The sequence below is a fragment of the Erinaceus europaeus genome, chromosome 13, assembly GCF_950295315.1.
Source record: "Erinaceus europaeus chromosome 13, mEriEur2.1, whole genome shotgun sequence".
In the NCBI taxonomy this organism is placed as follows: Eukaryota; Metazoa; Chordata; class Mammalia; order Eulipotyphla; family Erinaceidae; genus Erinaceus; species Erinaceus europaeus.
The window spans coordinates 38,651,163-38,670,732 of NC_080174.1; the positions used below are offsets into that span (position 1 = coordinate 38,651,163).

The window sequence follows — 19,570 nt, forward strand, 5'->3', positions numbered from 1 at the left end:
AAGGAATCCAACACATCCATCCAAAAAGATCTGTGTACACATATGTTCTTGGCAGCACAATTTGTAATAGCCAAAACCTGGAAGCAACCCAGGTGTCCAACAACAGATGAGTGGCTGAGCAAGTGTGGTATATATACACTACTCAGCTTTAAGAAATGGTGACTTCACCGTTTTCAGCCAATCTTGCATGGACCTTGAAAAGCTCATGTTGAGTGAAATAAGTCAGAAACAGAAGGATGAAGATGGGATGATCTCACTCTCAGGCAGAAGTTGAAAAACAAGATCAGAAGAGAAAACACAAGTAGAACCTGAAATGGAACTGGCGTATTGCACCAAAGTAAAAGACTCTGGGGTGGGTGGGTGGGTGGGGAGAATACAGATCCAAGAAGGAAGACAGAGGACCTGGTGGGGGTTGTATTGTTAAATAGGAAACTGGGGAATGTTATACATGTACAAACTATTGTATTTACTGTTGAATGTAAAACATTAATTCCCCAATAAAGAAATTAAAAAAAAAAAACGAATTGGGAAGTCATGTAGTAGCACAGCAGATTAAGTGCACTGGGCGCAAAGTTTAAGGAAGGACCAGCATAGGGATGCGGGTTCGAGCCCTCCCAGCTCCTCACCTGCAGGGGAGTCGCTTCACAAGTGGTGAAGCAGGTCTGTAGGTGTCTTACTTTTCTTTCCTACTCTCTGTCTTCCCCTCCTCTCTCCATTTCTCTGTCCTATCCAACAACAACAATAGTAATAACCACAACAACGATAAAAAAGGGCAACAACAACAAAAAAAAGCGGGGGCGAGGGGGGGGGCTCCAGGAGCAGTAGATTCATGGTGTAGGCACTGAGCCCTAGCAATAACCCTGGAGGCAAAAACAAAAACAAACACAAAACACCTTATTGGGTGAAACCTGTAAAAAGTATAATGTTCTCTATTAAGAGCCTTTGTGTTACCTATCCATTTACTGCAAAGAAGTTGTTCCTTGGTGGGGGGGAGGGGCGTAGATAGCATAATGGTTATGCAAACAGACTCTCATGCCTGAGGCTTCAAAATCTCTGGTTCCATCCCTGCACCACCATATATGCCAGAGCTGAGCCGTGCTGTGGTAAAAAACAAAAAACAACACCCCCCACACACACACACTTAACAGTAGAGTACCTGGCACATGTTAGGCATTTAAGTAAGTGAAAGGGGAAAGCAGTGGGCAGCTATAGAGGAATATGCAAAAAAAAAAAAGTCTCTTTCCACTGGTCAACTCAAAGATATCTTTCCTCTCACGTTTCACTTAAAAATTGCGCAGAAAGGGGGAAAGCATGCCCAGTCTCTCAAACTTTTCTTCTGCCCTTGTAAAGTGTGAGGCACTGTACTCAGAATGGAACCTGGCTTTGCCCTTCCAGGGTGAGTGTGTGGGGAACAGGAAGACTGTCATAAGCAGTTGCCATCCAGTGCGGTAAAAGGCACAGAAAAGATCACTTGATCCGCAAGCTTGTGGGGACCGCCTACACAAGGGAGGCCATTTCCGAAGAATTTCGGGGTGGCGGAGCACAGTAGGGAACCGCAGTTGAGTCGCCAGCTTTGGAAGCTGCAGAGGCCCCGCGACCACCCAGCAGAAAGAGGGGTGTCAGGAGTAAAGCGAACAGCTGCCAAGCTTCGTACAGCAACCTTGTCGACAAGCTTCCACTGGTAAAAAGCTGCTCACACACAGTCAACCTAACTCTGGTTAACTTAACAACAAACAGTCAGAGACTGTGTTGTAGCAGAGGGCCCCAGCACAGGATCTGGGAAGCTGGCGCTTCGCGAGGGAGCGACGAGCTGAGGCGTAAGCTGCCGCCCCTTCCTGGGCGCAGCGAGCTCTGGGAGTTGGGGAACAAGGCCCCCGCGGGGAGGAGCCGCTCCCGACATGCTCCTCTCCAGAGTCATTTCAAACCCTGCACAACAAGCACCTCCCTCCCTTCCCCCGCTCGCCTCAGCAACAGGCGGCGGCCCGCGCGCCATTGGTCTGACTCGCGTCACTGTGGTCTGATTGGCTGCTTCGCCTCTCGGCCTCTCGTCTGCGCTCGCTGCCACCTCCATTTTGTCGGTAGGATTACAAGGAGCAGCACGCTGAGCTTCTCCAGCCTCTGGGTCGTCGCTACTTGTGGGCTTTGTTCGTCCCGTTCCTCCGCTCTCCCTGGGAGGGGAGGGGGCCTTCGACGCCGAGCAGGAACCGCCGCCCCGAGCTTGAAGTCGGTGAGTGGCGGGGGCTGCCGGGCGCGGCCATGTCGGCGGCTGCGCTCCATTGTTGGGGGGAAGGAGCTGGGGCGCGGCGGGCGGCAGCCAGGCCCTGTCGCAGCACCGAGCTCCCCGCACTCCCGCTGTGAAGAGCTCAGGGCCCGAAAAACCGGAGTTTATTTGGGCTAGTCTGAAGGACTCCTTTACGCTTTTGAATTAGGCTTTATTACTCTTGGTGACTTGGTTAGAAAACTCGAGCAGAAAATTAAGACTTTGTATAGCTCACATCCGGGGAGGCATTTATGTGACAAGGGGAGACGACTTGGTTGCTGTGACTTGATGAAAAGTTTTAAAACGGGGAGGAGTCCAGAATGTTCGTAACTAAAGGAAACACTCATGACGTGGATAGCATGGGAGAGGCGGCTTTGTGGCAAGACTGGAAAGTTGCTGGTGGGATTGGAAAACACGACTGCTTTGGCGTGTCAGTTACCTGGGGAAGACAGTGCTTCTAGTTTGACAACACTTAGTCATAAAGTCCGTGAGAATGATAAAGGTTACCCAGGAAGAAAAGGTAAAACTTGTACTTGGAAGGACCTGCCTCAACATTTCCCAGGGGTTACTGGATTGCAAGGATGGGCTCTTTGATAGTTGTAAGATTAAAGGAAGCTATTTTCTACCATTACAGCTATGATAAATGTAATGGCCGCTTACGTGGTTTTGAATTGAATTAATGAAGGAATCTCTACTTTCCTAGCTAGGACTTCTCTCAAACTCGTGTGCTGAGGAGACTCCGATGTTGACCTCAGCTCCTAGGCTGAACTCAGCAGATCAGCCCATGAAAACTTGTGTTTTGAGACAAAGGAAAGGCTCTGTCAGAAAACAGCATCTACTGTCCTGGGCTTGGCGGCAAGGAAGAGGACAAGTAGTGGAAGTCTTGCAATCTGAAAAGCAGACTGAAAGGTATAAAGTTTACATCGTAATGAGACAAACTTTTTTTTTTTTTTGCTTTGTTTTGCTTTTTTCTACCAGAGCACTGCTCAACTCTGGTTTTTGGTGTTGCCCGGGATTGAGCCTGGGAGCTTTGGTGCCTCAGGCATGAAAGATTGTTTGCATAACCATTATGTCTCCGCAGCCCTGAGGTAATACACATTTTATGCTTAATCCGAAATGATTTTTATTTTTAAAGAGCATCATTCAGATGTGATAACCTGTGACTAGTGAAATTAAAGCAGCTAAGCACACTTTCGATTTTTGGAGCTATAGCAGCTTATTAAGAGTTAAATCTTAAAAGGAATTTTGCTCACTCTTTTTCATTCACTTGTAGGTGACAAAGAAGTTGAAGATGGGTGGTGGAGAAAGGCATAACATTCCAGCTCCTCAATCTAGAAATGTTACTAAGAACCAACAACAGCTTAATAGACAGAAGACTAAGGATCAGAATTCCCAGATGAAGATTGTTCATAAAAAAAAAGAAAGAGGACATACTTGTAACTCAGCAGCTACATGGCAGGTTATGCAAAGTGGGGGCAAAAACCAAAACTTAAATAATCAAAATTGGAACTCCAGCTTATCAAGTCCCACCTTACTTTTTAAGTCTCAAACTAATCAGAACTATGCTGGAGCCAAATTTAGTGAGCCACCATCACCAAGTGTTCTACCTAAACCACCAAGCCACTGGGTTCCTGTTTCTTTTAATCCTTCTGACAAGGAAACAATGACATTTCAACTTAAAACCTTACTTAAAGTACAGGTATAAAAAGTACTGCTTAAATTGAGTTATATTTAAGGGTACTTGGCCAGTTATTTTGAAACAAATTCACCAGGGAATTGATCTGTGTAACAATGTTGACTAAAGTAGAGAAGATAAAATTAGACTGATCTCAGTTAGTGTTGTGTGCACTGTGATGTAATGGTAGTATCAGTGCAATTTCAACAACTAATAATTGTACATGTACTAAAAATTCAGTTAACTCCTAAACTTTCAGTTAAATTTAAAGGAACCAACTTTTTTTTTTTTTTTAAATTTACTCGGGGAAATTGGGTCAGACTTGCTGGAAGTTTGATTTGACTACAGATGTCTAGCTAAGATAAAACAAGGATTGAAAATTAAAGTGTTTGAAAATGTAATATCCCAGAAACAACCAAACCAGTAATATGCCAACAATCTGATGCACTGCCAAAATAAAATGTGAATTGCTTTTGCGAGTAGTTACAGTAAGCTGGTAAAAATGGAAAGGGACACTAGGGGTCGTATATAACAAGACCACATACTCTTTTCATGTAGTGGTAGTTGCCTGCCAACAAATCATTTGGTGGTCATTGAGTAGCTTTCGAAATACATTTTTGTATTGTACTGCACAAGCTATTCGACAGTGATCTGACCTCAAGCCATCGTGCAGAGGTTGCTTAAGGTAGGGAGTTTTATAATGTGGATTTTTTTAAGTACTTATATAGAGCCATGTAAATATATGTAGTAAACTTGTATATGTAAAAATTTGTTGGACTTTATCTTATAGAAATAAGAGTATTTTAGTATGGATTTACTGAGTGCAAGAACCATGGACTCTATACTATGGCCTAATTTTAGAGGTCCCAAAGTTTGCCTTTGTGCTTAGTGCCAGTGTATGCATGTATGCTATGATCTGGTTAGAAGTTAATGGAAAAAAACCGCTAAAAATACTCATTTTTGATAGGAAATGTAGTTTGGGACTGTTAACGTTTCTTACCTATGCTCAAAGGCTTAACTATTAAAGGACCCTCCAGCCTTAAGACTTTTGATTTCACTAATTTTTGTGACTTAGTGTTTTCATGCTAGTTTTATCAGTGATAAAATGCAACCTAGGGGACCACTTGTGCAAGCTGAAATTTCTTACGTAACCACCTTGATAACATCACAAAGACCTTGTCTTCTAATTTGACATTCCCCATTTTCCCCAAATGGAAGTCAACAAGTTTAGTGCTTTATGTACATATGTGGATCTGAAGCATGAAATAAAAATTTTTCTCCTCCCTAGTTGCTTCCTTTTTTTAAGTAGCTATAGGGCTTGTGGATGAAGAGGATTGCACTGGGTGTCCTGGATCACACCTTTTTGTATTTTTTATAGTAGGGTTTTTTTTAAAAAATTTTTCCCTTTTTTTATTGTTGTTATTGATAGATAGGACAGAGAAATGGAGAGGAGGGCAAGATGGAGAGAGACACCTGCAGACCTGCTTCACCACCTGTGAAGTGACTCCCCCTGCAGGTAGGGAGCAGGGGGTTAGAACTGGGATCCTTAACTCTGGTCCTTGTGCTTTGTAGTACATGCGCCTAACTTGCTGAGCTACCTCCCAATAGGGTTTGGTTTTAAGAAACTATTTTGATGACTGAATATAATTCTGATACTCAGCTCTGGTGTATGGTGGTGTGGGGAACTGAACCTGAGACCTAGAAGTCTCAGGCATGAGTCTGCATAATTAATCTCTGTGATTACCTTCGTACACATTCTAAAATATTTTAATTTCATCAGTACAATTAAGTAGAATCTACTTAGACAGGCTGTATTATACTGTTAGGGACAGTGAGAGATGCTAAGTGCACCTTAATTTAGAGTGGGATACAAAAGACTTCTGCCTGAAGCTGTGAAGTCTCAGATTCAGTCCCCAGCATTATAAGTCAGTCAGAGCTGAGCTCTGGTTAGAATTTTTTTTTTTTTTTAGGTGCATTGGAACTTATTTGTAGGAAAAACACTTAGAAAAAAGTTCATCATACTGTGACTATTGCTCTATACACACTTGTGATATATATAGTTCAGAGTATAAATTAGGCACAGATTAAATGATTAATGATGAACTCTGACAATTCTAAGTTTTATGAATGGTCTCAAAGTACTGACAAGTAAATCAAACTAGAAAGCAAAGGTGGACTACTGTAAAAAGTTCAATTAGGTGCCCATTAGATTCTGATCTTAAATATTGAACGTTGCATTTACAAGACTTTCAGTTTGGAACTCAAGTAGTACATGTTCATAAAGCAGGATTATGAAGTAGAAAAGAACTTTACATAAAGTGGTCAGTCTACAGTGAGAGAACTTTCCCAAATCATTGTATTTAATAAGAAACTTCCCTCCCCATAATAAATAAAAAACCCTGTAAGGGCTGAAACAATTTCTTTTTGGTAGCAGTAAGAGACCAGAGTTCATAACCTATCTTTAAATTCCACTGAGATCTGTTCTTCCTCAAAGATGGTTGGGAAAGCTATTAAAAAAAAAAAAAAAAGGCTTAGAAAAAATTCTAGCATTAAAAAATTCTCCATTTCTTAGTGGCAATTATTTTGTAAATAAGGGACAGGGCACATTTCTCAAAATGCTTAACACAAATGAAAGCCTAAATCTGTCACAAACTGTAAAGCAAAACTACATTCCAAAAAAAATTAAAGCCAACCCAAGATTTTTTGGGTTCTAGACCAGTTTTTTTTTTATTTTATTCTTCAACATTCAGAGATGTTATCTACAAAAAGATAGACACAAAGGCCTTTTAGTTCTTTACAAACTACTCTGTCAATTAACAAAATGAGTCCACATTCTTTTTTTATTCCAGATTAAAAAAAATCCCATCTTTAATGTATGGTGGAACAACTTTTTGAATACATGAAAACATAATACAGTAAACATAACCAACATTGGAGATGGGAAAAACCCAGGTGAAGGAAGCTTTTCCATAGCAACAACTCTATCTTGAAGATGTCAATAACTGAAGATCAACAGGCTGATCAGCTCATTTACCAATAAAAGTTTACTCTTGGGCTTTTAAAGCATTGACAGACCTAGTAGAACACCATTAGATTATTTCTCAGCTACTACTGTGCTGTCTCAAATTACTGCTTCCTCACTGAATATAAATCTGGATTCTGTAAATAAACATTCAAAATGTAATATATGAGATTGAAATTTGGAATGTCAGGCTAAAAAAAATCGGAGTCAAAACAGCTATGAGACCATAGCCTCTTATCCAGAAGAATTACAAACAAAATACCTTTTATAATGAAGTCTACTAAGTGAACTCTAGATTTCATTATTATATTAATGTCTTCTGAAAATTAAAAATATTTCCCATTTGAGAAATGAAAAATTATGGATTCTAATCAAGAACCTGTTGCTTACTATTATGAATTTGGGTACTAAAATCTTGTAAAGTGGGTAAAACACCCCCATTTCATATCTCCTTTGTATATATCTGTTCTATTTTCAAAATCTTTATGAAGACAAATAGTTTCATCCAGAAGAATATAAGGAAGGTTTCAGTTATATAGCAGAAATATGGCAAAAATCAAATATGTGATGGAACCAATACATAGTAAGTGGACTTCATATCCTAATAACAAACTAAGGAATCAGAACATTTTGTGATACTATAAAAATTATTTATTCACTATACACAGAACATGTCCCCTATAAAATGTACATGTAAATCACTAAAAAGGATAATTTGGTGAACATTTTCTCAATTACAGACCATACTATGTTATCAGTTGGGATGGGATAACAGCTCTCTGCCTCAAAAATATAATTATAGCACCCAGTTTTCTTTATATCTAATGTAAAATTATTTTGGGGATTATTTTCTACTATGTGTTTGAGGCAGAGTTAACAACTTAATATAACTCTAGTATATCAGTCACTACACAATAAACCAATTATAGATTAAAACAAATCGAAATTTTCATCATCTGTACTAATGGGATATGAACAAAATAATGGAAATACTGGATTATTTTTAAATGGCAAATAATCATAAAAATTACTTCCTTTGATAGCATATTTATATACTGCAGTTTAGTAATTAAATTGGGATGTAAATGGTATAAGATATTTGCAATACACCTCAAAACAGTGAGGCCACAGTATAACAATTCACTAGAGATTGTGCTTAGTAGACATCTGAGTAACTGAATTTTTTACCTATTCTCCCCAACTTCAATTTTTTCCCACAGTAAATGTTTGCTGAATATATAGACTAGGATGTGGTAGAAGAGATGGACTGACCTATGTATGCTCTTATCTGGACATCAAGTACAACTGGAATTTGCCTGGGAAAATGTTTCTGGAAGATGTAAACTGCATGTGGCATACAAGTAAACTCAAGATGCCAACTAAGCAAACCATTAAGTAGAAAACACTGGCACTGGAATAGACAAAGGCAAAACTTTTAAGAGATAACCAAGAAAAGAAATTTATGCTGGATAATACCTTTTTTCACTCAATTTAGATTTGAGACAGACCAATAGAGGCACTGTAAAGATACTATGGCTGTCTTCCTTGATAGTCAGACATTCTAGTTTGCAATAATTTATGACCTGTTTATGAATCAATATAAACCTATTCAGATTTAGGGATTAGTTTCCACAAGTACAACGTTGAATTTCTTTTTATTTGTCCTAAAATGCTTACTTTCAAACTTGAAGGGACTTCATTTATTCCATGTAGTTTCGATAACATTCTTTTATCTTTTCAGACCAGAGTCAAAATATTCGCACAGTATTCATACTGCAGCACCTTCCACCCACCCTTTGGTCGCTTGAACTGCCCTTCTTTGGTTCTTTTTCCGCTTTCTCAGATCTTTCTTGAAGTGTAGTAAGCAGAACTGTACTGGGTATTCCAGCTGCAGTTTGGTCTTAAATAAAAGAAGGATGTTTGTCAGTTTGGTTTTCTTTATTCTTCTCTGTGGTATACAGGATTTTGTTAGTTGAACTGGATGTAGCAGCTTACTGGGTCAAATTCTCAAGAATAGTATAATAGTCCCCAGATCTGTCCCTGGGTTCTAACTTAACGGCTCATACTCTATGTAGCACCTTGCCTTTCTTACTGAAGCTTTATCTTTCATTTTGCTTACTTGGCCTTAAAAAATAAAATGCAGAGATGGTTTTAAGTAAAAAGAGGTCAAGTTCCAGTCTTCACCTGAGTCTTCATATGGCTTACTCTAGTTACTGAGTACAGTGCCAGACACAAAGAGACATTTGTAGTAAATATGGAACTCAAACCAAAGTTGAGCACTAGGTAAGGATCCCCACATCAAATATCAATAGGATCCTATCATGGGTTCAATCAAAACAGTTCTTTTAAAGCTACTATATCACTTTAAGAAACATTTCTATGCAGACACAGAACAATTTTAATGGGCTACTTCCTTCCATCTACTTTTCTGAAATTAAGATTACTAAAGACCAGATCTAGGTCCCAAGTTTGGTCTTTAACAGCCTTTTCTTTTGTACCTCAGAATAATCTACAAGTTAAATAAAAGTATTTTTCTCATGTTTTTGTGAAGAGTAAATGAGTTAAGATTTTAGATCTATGTCTGGTACATCACAAATACTCAATAAATAAAAGCCATGACTGCTGTTACTATAAAGTAGTCAGAAAAGACAACACTTAACCTAGTTCCTCAAAGTGGTTATCACTTAATACTAACTGGCCAATAAAATTCAATGCCGAAGTATTTTCAGTCATGTCATTAAGGACCCAATGCATCTAGTTTAGGATAGATGAGCAGATATTACCGGTTCACTCAATAAAAATATAAATGTAAAACTACCTTACCCAAATTTTACTTTTACCACATATTTTTACATTAACAACCTCTTAATTTAACTCAAAGAGCTTAACAAGCAATCATGAAACAACCCTGACACCACAGTTGTTTTTAATTAAGTACTATGTAAATGATGTACCTTTCTGACAAATTCTAGCATTCCAAAGTTAAAAGATGTACCTACTGCAACAGTGCTTAAAAATACTCCTAAATCTACAGAGGATTATTTCCATTGTTATTTTAGAATCATACTCAAAAACTATAATAATTCCAGTTAATCATTATTTCCTTCATTTTGTTTTTATTATAGCATGTTTGCTTAATTTACAGCAAGCAGAAAATAAGCTGGGTCTTGTTTTGATCCAAACATTGATGTTTTAAAGGTTGTACACAATATTTGTTAAAAAGAACATATAAAAATACCTTTTTAGCTTCTATAAGAAAGAAAATACAAAGTTTAATCCCACAACTTTCCTCTTTGCTAGAACTGTAAACTACTGCTACAGTTTTAAATAGACTTTTTGTTTAAACTATACATCCAGGAAAATCTAAAAATTAATAAATGATTGCATAGCAGAACATCAACGTTTAACTGCAAACAGTAAAGAAATGAAAGTTAGAAATACTATCAAATATACAAAGGTTCTAGAACCAATCCTTTAAACATATTCCACACAGTATTAAAAAAAAAAAACAACACCCAACATACCCCACCCTTTGTTCTTTACAGGTAAAGCCTAGATTAGTAAAACCAAAACTGAAAAAGAGTAACTCTCTAAAAGCAACTGTTCTCCCCAACATTGGGGAGAACACCTTTTATCTTCAAGCAAGCAATCTAAGAAATTTAAAGATGCTAGCTTTTATTTTGAAATGAGATTGGACATGTGAAGTTAACTTTTACTGCCCACAAGACAGTAAAAGATGCTAGAGATTGTAACTGGTTGAGTATTATTTTTTCATTTTCAGTCAAGTACTGGTGTACTATATCAAAATCAAAATCTCAGTGATGTTAATTTACTTGGGGGAAAAAAAAATCCCCCCATATCATGTAGAATTTCATGACACCAAAGGATCACCTAGAAAGGGAGCGTTGTCTTTCAACTTGCCTCATGAAAATAACTGAGGTATGAAGAACAAACCTCCTTCAGAAAGAGGCTGGCAAATGTTGATACAAATGCACTCAAGTGCTATAAGCATCAATATTCAGCCCTTTGAAAATATTATGGCAAAAAAAAAAAAAGTTCCTTAAGATTTAGAGTAACTAAAGAGCATTCTTTCCCCCTATAAAACTATTCTTGTCATCACCAACCTGCTTAAACTTTAAGGTGAATTTTGCTGATGTTTATGTTGCAAATCTCCACACACATAGACACACACAGACAAATAAAAAAAAAATTTAAAAAGGAGTGGGGGAGAGGGAAGATTCTATTTTCAGTATAAAACTCAATCTTCTTGAAAATGCTACTTGACCTAGCTGGCATCATCCTCCAAGACAGTGGGGTTAACAAAAGAACTATTCCACACTATCTTAAGTTAACTATTATCACGGGCCTAAACATTTTGACAAGACAAAAAGGTCCACCCTGAACCTAAGTGTGTGTGATCAGTCAGTGTTGTACTGTGGCTACAGCTTCACTTTTGTATCATTCTATCTTATTACTTAGCAAGCTACATTTCTACGTTAACAGTTCTACCAAATATGGATATGAAAGTTTATCTTTAATAAGACAATGTTGCAAATTATGGTCAACCAACATCTTTTCACCAATACTTCGAGCATAAAAATTGAGAATCTTTACAAAAATATACAGAGACACCACAAATTGGTAGCTGCCCATAACATTAAACAAACTGGACTCTTAAGAGTGGCTTCTCAACAGCAAATCATTTTAAATATAACCATTGCCTGGTACAGGGAAAACTGACAAGTGTTTTTTAAGCATCATTGCAACATTGTATTCCTGATAATTTAAGTAAACCAAACTATGAGTAAATGAATGATACATGCCTAAAAATATCATGGTTTATATACTATTATCAGTGGCCACTGGACTTGGGACTAGTCCAAGACCTTGACCTAGATTTTGACCTAGACCTAGACTGTGATCTTGACTGAGATTTGGATCTAGGTGGTTCTTTTTTCCTTGATTCCTTTTCATATCTTGAGCCAGACTTATAATGTGTTTTGGAATCTGTTTTAGAAGTGCCTCTAGTTTTGGTATGAGATGCAGACCTAGAACGTGATTTAGCCTTCATTTCTTTCTTGGGCTGGGACTTGGACCGTGATCTTGAATTTGATTTAGATCTTGAAAAAGATCGATTTCGGTGTTTGAATCTTTTAAAACAGAGGAAAGATACAATTAGAGTAAAAATTAGATTCTATATTAATCAAATGTTATTTTTAGAGCAAAAGCTTACTCTGAAATTGAAAAAAAAAACTTTTTCAAATCAAAGTTATTTACCTATCATTGTCGGAATGGCTTCTGCTACGCCGTGGTCTTCCAGTCGGTCTACTGCTAAAAAGCACATCAGAAAAAGCAAACAGTGACAAATGTCTATTTCCAAGTTTTTAAAAAAAGTTTCTAATAAAAAAGTGAATCATAAAACTTTATAAAGTACTAAAATAGTCTTAGTCTAAAAGAGGAATACAGTATATGTAATTAAAAATATACAAAATGGTATATAAAAATTTTAAAAAGTCAAGAAATCTTCAACAAAAGTGCTGAGCTACTCATAACACTTACTTTCTAGGACTATAAGATCTTCTATAGTTGTAATCAAAGGACCGACTTCTTGATCTTCTTCTTTCATAACTTCGGCTTCTAGAACGTCTGTATCTGTCATATTCATCATAGCGTGAAGAACTGTACACGTTCCTCCCTTCCTTGGCTTTCATTTGATTTGGAGCTATTAAATACATAAAATAAATAAAATAAGACTTAAATAAAGTCTTCAAATCACAGGTATACCTTCCTTACCCTTTTCCATTATACCTCTAATATGTATCAAAGTTAACTGAAAATTAAGGGAAGAGGTAAACTGTTTTATGTTAAAAATGATACTCTCAATAGTTCTACAACCATTTCCCCCAACGTGCGCGCGCCCAGGTGGTGGTGCACCCATTATCATTATCATATCTAAAGATCCAGGTTCAAACCTCCTGCCCCCACCTGCAGGTGGGAAGTTTCACAAATAGTAAAACAGTCCTAATAGGTGTCTATCTCGCCTTCTAAAACAAAACAAAAAAGGGGGGGGAAGCTATTGGGAGCAGGAGTCACTCTATTCACTGAACACCAAGGCACAGTGATAACCCTGTTGGCAAAACACAAAATCCACAAAGAAAGTCTCACCATTTATAATTAACTCATCTGTTACTGCATTAAATTCTATGAAGCAGCTACTTTATGTGTGTATGTATCAAAAACAGAATATCCAGTAACCCATCAACCAATTCAAGAGTTAAGAGAATGGTAGCTCATGTCTACCCAAGTATTTCCTTTTCTGGAGGCCAGATGACATAGTTCTTCTTATAGTGCATGTGGCTTATCAAGTGTTATCTATTTTAGTTAACTTTAAGTATCTTGCCCAGAGTAACATAATGGTTGAGGACAGGTGACGTTGAAGCCAGTATGTGTATCTCAACATGCAGCTAACATGTTACAAACAAAAGGGAAAAAAAATTATATATACACTAGGCATAAAGGTACTTACTCTTTCGATCTCCCTGTGCGAACTGTATTTCAATTTGGCGTCCACAAATCCATTTTCTGTCCAAATTATGTAAAGCATCTTCAGCATCACGAACATCCTCAAATGTGCTAAATGTTAAGGGGCTTGGGAAATTTTGTAAACTTTGATAACAAGTGAAAGTTCAGCTGGCAAATCTAGAATAACCCAGTCTTTCAGTATGGATCAAAACCAAACAAAAAAACCAAAACCAAACAAACAAAAAGACAAAACTACAACCCACCTACTAGTTTGGTTCATTCAACTATAAACATTTCACATAATTAAAGCACTTGTGATTGTCTAAGGCACACATGAAAACACACGTGAATTCTTTCTATAAAGTTATGAAATGTTTTTGCTGAACTACCAATACTATAAAAAAAAACCTCCCATTTTAAGAATCAACTTTACAAAACAAGACAAAAAGTAAAATCAATATCAATTCTGTTATTTGTAAACCCAAAAATTTCTCAAGACCAAAACTGCTTTTTCATAATTGTTCCAAACGAAAATAAAAACACCAACAGTTCTTGTGTAAGCAAGCATTAATATACTTTACCTTACAATAGATGAAAGCTTAAATTAACCTCAAAATTACCTTTGCTTAGAAAGCCCTTACTTCATGTAGCAGTCTTCCTTATATTACACATGGAAGACCAGTATGTTAATCATTTGTTCAAGACCAAATCAAGCTATACACTACCATACTAAAGCATATTATACCCATGCACAGGCTATAAAAGCATGCTGTTACAAAATAACAGATAATTTCTAAAGATTTCTGGACTAGAATGCCCTGTGACACTAAATATATGTATGGCTCCTTGCAACATGGTGGGTTTGGGACAGCCAACCTCAGAATCTTAAGGCCAGATTAGTTGAAAGCAAGAAAAGTTGGTGCCTTTTTTGATGAGAGGATAACACTCTTGTCCTTTCCACTCAACAGCAGCAATAACACAAGAAAACTTCACTTTCCAAAGTCATTCTGTTCAAATTTCTTAAGCTACCATACTAGCAGAGGTAAAGCACATATTTGGAGCTGGGGAAATAGTATAATGGTTATACAAAAAAGACTTTCACACCTAAGAACCAAAAGTCCCAGGCTCAATGCCCAGCACCATCATAAGCCAGAGCTGAAAAGTGCTCTGGTTACAACCAATATATAAAATACATCACCAGGAATGACTAAGAGAAAACATACTAGGAGAATATTATTCTGTCCCAGAGATGGTTCCCCAAGTCCCAAGTCAGGAAGTTTGTCACATGAAAAGATAAAATCTTTGAGTTTAGAACTCTGAGTACTATAACTCAATGTTAATGTAGCTAAGCTCTAAAATAAGTAAGTGTATACTTTATTACTCTAATACAATAAAAAAACTTTTAGATTAAGAACATAACATTCTCTAGGCTACTCTATATAAGGAAAAAATCCTGAACTAGACGAACTAAGGCAAAGTTCTATTATACCTTTTAAGAGGTTTAACTAGGTCAGTGAGAAAATTGCAGTAAGAGCAGCTGAGTGCCACTCTGATATCAGTCTATGGAGAAATTTGTATTCAGGACCTTCCCAGAATACTCATATCCAGTTCTTTTTAACTATTTTAAGATCAACAAAATAGTTACTACATGCATATAATACATCCTTATACATACATATAAAATATTCTTTTAGATTCTCTGGATGACAACTCTCTTTTAATTAAAGTGCCACAAACTTGTAGGATAAACTACTACTATCTTGGTTCCCCCCAAAGGCAGGTAAAATCAGAATAACAATGCAAGCCAGAATGTATTACTAAAAAAAAAAAAAAAAAAACCAAAAAAAAAACCAAAAAACAAACCTCAATTCAATCTAGATACAGCTCTAACTTTTGTAGCAGAACTCTGCAACCAATTCCCACTATAGATAGCTAATCACTGGCTCTGCAGAAAGCAGTTTTTTGGCTTTTACCTAAATCTCACTAGGACTATGCTAGGTTCCAAGACACATGAAACAAAGTATATACAATAAGAAAATTTCCTAGTTTCAGGCCCACAATTCAAAACCATGTTATCAAAGGAAAACTATTTCAGTGAAGGGAAGTGGGCCAGCCAGTGGTGCACCTGGTTGAGCACACGCATTAGTGTGCAAGGACCCTGGTTCAAGCCCCTGATCCCCACCCGCAGGAGGAAAAAGTTTCATGAAGCACAGCATGATTGAAGGTGTCTCTGTCTCTCTGTATCACCCCTTTCCCTCCTGATTTCTGGCTGTCCCTATCAAATAAAGGTAACAAAATAATAATAATAATAAAGGCAGTAAAGCCACCTGAAACTCTGGGTCAGGAAGTAATTTTCCACAAATAACGATTACCCATTAATAGTCAAGGCCTTCTGCAATCTATTAAAAGCTGCTGATCATGAGATAAAACAGTGCAAGGAAGCAGGCTTCAAAGCTAAATTTCAGAAAGAAGTATTGTGTTCTAAGCAGTCACTTTAAAAATGTAGTACCTCTAGTGGATACTACCTTATAAACCACCAGAACTATTTTGGTGGAATTCCCTGTCTCCCTTTTAAATTCAATTCTCAGGAGTCAACTTAACCTCAAATTTCACTATTTCAGAGAGCACTGCCTGCTTTCCTATGGCATCTGACCAACTTATCCAAAATAGCACTATGCCAAGTTTAAGCTTAACAACATTATATCCTGGTACACTTTAACTTGACAAGCTAATAGAGAATGCATTTATACAAGACTACAATCATAACATCAAAGATCTATATAAATCAAGTTACAGGCTTTGTCACTAGACTAAACCAGAGTAATTTTGAAAATTAACTGCTTAGAAAACATAAAAAAAAAAGAAAGAAAGAAAATAGTTATTCTGTAGGATACATCAGGTATGACTCCTTTAATCTTGGCCATCATTCAACTTCATCTTGACCTTTAACTCTTTAAGTGCTTGTCAGAAGGACTTGTCATGAGATGCTTGGCCAAATATGACAGATGGCTTTATCTTTAACTTTGAAAAACAACCTTTTCCCCCTTTTGTAGGTAAAGCGAGGCTTTGTCTCCCATTAGGCTTGTCCTTCTTCCAGCTTTTCTTTATTTTTTTCTTTTCCCAAACTCTCCCTTCTCTTCAAGCCTGATCCTTAAGAGGTCTTTGGCTTGTCTACTTGCCTTAAGTGTTGAACTCTACTCTAAAGGTTCTTTCATGCTTTCTCTTTGGGGTCGCCATAACTGTACAGCTTTACATTCTCTGAGGTAACAACAGAGGACAGCAAATTAGGGGACAATATTAAAGAAGTTTACCTCATTGTTAAACATTTTGTTTTTGATCAAGTGATTCATATTAACAAAACAAGAATAAAAACTTTAATTGCTAAACACAAGAACACATTAATTTTTAATTTGACTTAAAGGTGCTAGTAACCACTGTATTCAAATTTACATCACACAGTATAATCATTGATTTGAGTTTCAGTAGCATGGACAGAAATTCAAATATTTTACCATTTTTTGGATTAACTTTAAGAAATATTAAGAGTATTGTGTAAGTCACAATTTGTTTTCAAAAATGTGAAGACATAGACATTCATTAGAGGACAAAAACAAACAAACTACTTTTTAGATGTTACCTCTTACATAAACTTGAATTTCAAACTTCAATACCCCTCACTAATCAGCCATCTGAAGAAAGGATATTGAACGTAAGCAAATCCTCTTGGACGACGAGTGTAGAAATCAAGTGGAACATACACATCAACTATAGGTCCATAACGACCAAATTCCCGTCGAAGATCTTCAGACCTACAACATCACGAAAAGACCTCAGATTTGTATATTTTCTCTTAAGAGTTTGCTTTTAACTTTCAATTAGTTAAAAGGGACTGTGCTGTACCCCTAGGGTAACTTGTAAGAGATCAACTTTCCTAATCTCAATACTCACAGCTAACTTTTAAGGGCATATAAAAAGTGTACACTGTAGCTTTAAAAATATTTTATTTTTATTTTGGATATAGACAAATTGAGAGGGAAGGGGGAGAGACAGACACCTGCAGCCCCCTCTCCCCACCCTTGCAGGTGGGAACCGGGGCTTGAACCCCGGACCTTGTGCACCGTCATATGTGCGCTCTACCGGGTGACTCACCACCCGGCCCCTCAATGCTTTTTTTTTTTTTTTTGGATAAAAGAAAGGTAGGATCCCAGATTTTGGGAAATAATCAAAATTTGCAGTAAAGTATCACGTTTTTCATTAACACAAGGAAAGCTGGCCCTAGTTCATTAAGCTACCTTCATTTCACCCGAATAGTAGCATCAAGTATGTGTATACATACAAACAGATCTAGACAGAAAGAGTGAGAGAAACAGGAAACCTCCTTCCAATGGTCCAGGCCTGAACCCGGGCCGCTCACATGGCAAGTCAGCAGATTATCCAAGTGAGCTGTTTCACCGGCCCGCAATAAATTGTATTCAAGATCAGAAAAAGAAACCCATACAACCTGAATCCTTAAATAACCTAACTTGTGAAACACAAATCTCATCTTGGGTTAAGACTTCTCCCCCGCCCCCTTCCCCAAAAAGTCAGTTTGATGCAATTAAGGGAATCGGTGAGAACAAAAGCGCGGTCTGGATCGATGCATTTCAGCCAGCAGCCACGTCCATAAAGGCAGCTGCTCCCTATACCCTGAATGCAGAGGGTGAGCAGGACTCCCGAGACGCAAACTACCTCGCACCGTCTTACTGCAAGAATTCCACACCCCAAATCTCGAGTCTCTTTCTCCAAGCCTCTCCAACGCTTGGGAGTCGGGTGGTAGCGCAGCGGGTTAAGCGCACGTGGTGTAAGGCGCAAGGGCCGGTGTAAGGATCCGGTTCGAACCCCCGACCCCCATCTGCAGGGGAGTCGCTTCACAGGCGGTGAAGCAGGTCTATCTTTCTCTCCCCGTCTTCCCCTCCTCTCTCCATTTCTCTCTGTCCTATCCAACATCAACAACAACAAAACTACAACAGTAAAACAAGGGCAACAAAAGAGAATAAATAAAAAAAAGAAGCCATGTCCTCCGGTCCCGTTATTTGTCCCAATGTTAAAGAACAAAACCCCCCACCCCCCAAAAAACAAAAGAGAAACCCTCCGGGCCGAACACCCGGTGAACTTGACATCGGGTGTTCGCCGGGGAGCGGATGCTCCGCACCGCGCGGGCCGAGGCGGCCGGGCGCTGGGGGCCGCACAGCGAGGGGAGGGGACCCGCAGACACGCCACGCGGCCCATCGTGGCCCAGGCCGGGGCGCAGCTCTACTTCCCGCGCAGCGGTTGGGCCGGCGGCGCGGCCTAGCTCGGGCCCCAAGGCCGGCACGGGCCCCGCCATCTTCGCCCCTTCCCCTCCCCCGGCCCAACGCACTATGGTCGCCGCTCGGGTCCTCTCTGAGCGCCGGCGGCCTTCCCGCCAGGTGAAGGCGGCCCCTCCCCTGTGCATACCTGGTGTCGTCCGCCACGTTCCTTACGAACAGAGACGTGTTAGGGGGGCGCAGGTAGCGGGACATGGCGGGGCGTGAGCCTCACGACACTAACGGGACCAGCAAACCGACCGCGGCTCCGGCGGCGGAACCTGAGACACACACAGCCAGAGGGCTCCGCTGAGGCAAATGCCTCTTCTCGCGAGACTTCACTCCCGCCTCCACCCGCCCTTCCCAGGGCCCTAAATCTGAGCGGACAACGGTACTTTCCCGCGAGATTACTCGGCTCGCGCCTGCGCAGGTAGCAGGTGGCTGTACGTGCTGGAACCTCGGTCTCATTCATTGGCTTCTAGCGCTCCCCCTCCCCCAAGCTCTTTCTTTAGTGCTCTACTTTCCCGCCTTTTTTTCCTTTCTTTTTTAAGTATTGCGTTTTCCTTTTTTTCCCTCCCCCCTCAAGTTAGGAGGCCGGCGGCAGACGCTATGCCAAACTGTACAACAATTAGTATGATTTCTCGTTCAAGTTATGCCCTGCCCTTTGTTATTAGATCGCTCAGCAACAGGGGAAGAATTTAGTCTCTTTAATTGAGTATGAACTGGATGTGTGTCCTTGCAGAGAGGTGCCCCCGTCCCCCCCAGTG

The 19,570-nt window shown here is 39.0% G+C and overlaps 2 protein-coding genes across 9 annotated transcripts; one reads left to right on the forward strand and one right to left on the reverse strand.

Annotated features, from left to right (window-relative positions):
• The first annotated feature begins 2,043 nt into the window (after nucleotides 1–2,043).
• PNRC2 (proline rich nuclear receptor coactivator 2) lies at nucleotides 2,044–5,207 on the forward strand. Of its 2 annotated transcripts, none has more exons than XM_016187913.2 (3): nucleotides 2,044–2,227; nucleotides 2,968–3,169; nucleotides 3,534–5,207. In XM_016187913.2, exon 3 carries the CDS (start codon nucleotides 3,552–3,554, stop codon nucleotides 3,963–3,965), a length of 414 nt encoding a protein of 137 aa, XP_016043399.1. In that variant the 5' UTR covers nucleotides 2,044–2,227; nucleotides 2,968–3,169; nucleotides 3,534–3,551; the 3' UTR covers nucleotides 3,966–5,207. The 2 variants fall into 2 exon arrangements, with proteins under 2 accessions (XP_016043399.1, XP_007522656.1); XM_007522594.3 differs by having other exon boundaries at nucleotides 2,050–2,227; nucleotides 2,964–3,169.
• A 2,378-nt stretch (nucleotides 5,208–7,585) lies between these two features.
• SRSF10 (serine and arginine rich splicing factor 10) lies at nucleotides 7,586–19,141 on the reverse strand. 7 transcript variants are annotated; one of them, XM_060205538.1, is made up of 7 exons: nucleotides 18,955–19,135; nucleotides 17,182–17,288; nucleotides 13,484–13,585; nucleotides 12,517–12,679; nucleotides 12,235–12,288; nucleotides 12,006–12,107; nucleotides 7,586–8,857 (listed from the first exon to the last, which is right to left on the reverse strand). In XM_060205538.1, the coding sequence occupies exons 1-7, from the start codon at nucleotides 19,017–19,019 to the stop codon at nucleotides 8,797–8,799; spliced, it is 654 nt and encodes a 217-aa protein (XP_060061521.1). In that variant the 5' UTR covers nucleotides 19,020–19,135; the 3' UTR covers nucleotides 7,586–8,796. The 7 variants fall into 7 exon arrangements, with proteins under 7 accessions (XP_060061521.1, XP_060061524.1, XP_060061523.1 ...); XM_060205541.1 differs by lacking the exon at nucleotides 12,006–12,107 and having other exon boundaries at nucleotides 12,235–12,285; nucleotides 18,955–19,136; XM_060205540.1 differs by lacking the exon at nucleotides 12,006–12,107 and having other exon boundaries at nucleotides 18,955–19,132.
• Between the last annotated feature and the right edge of the window lie 429 nt (nucleotides 19,142–19,570).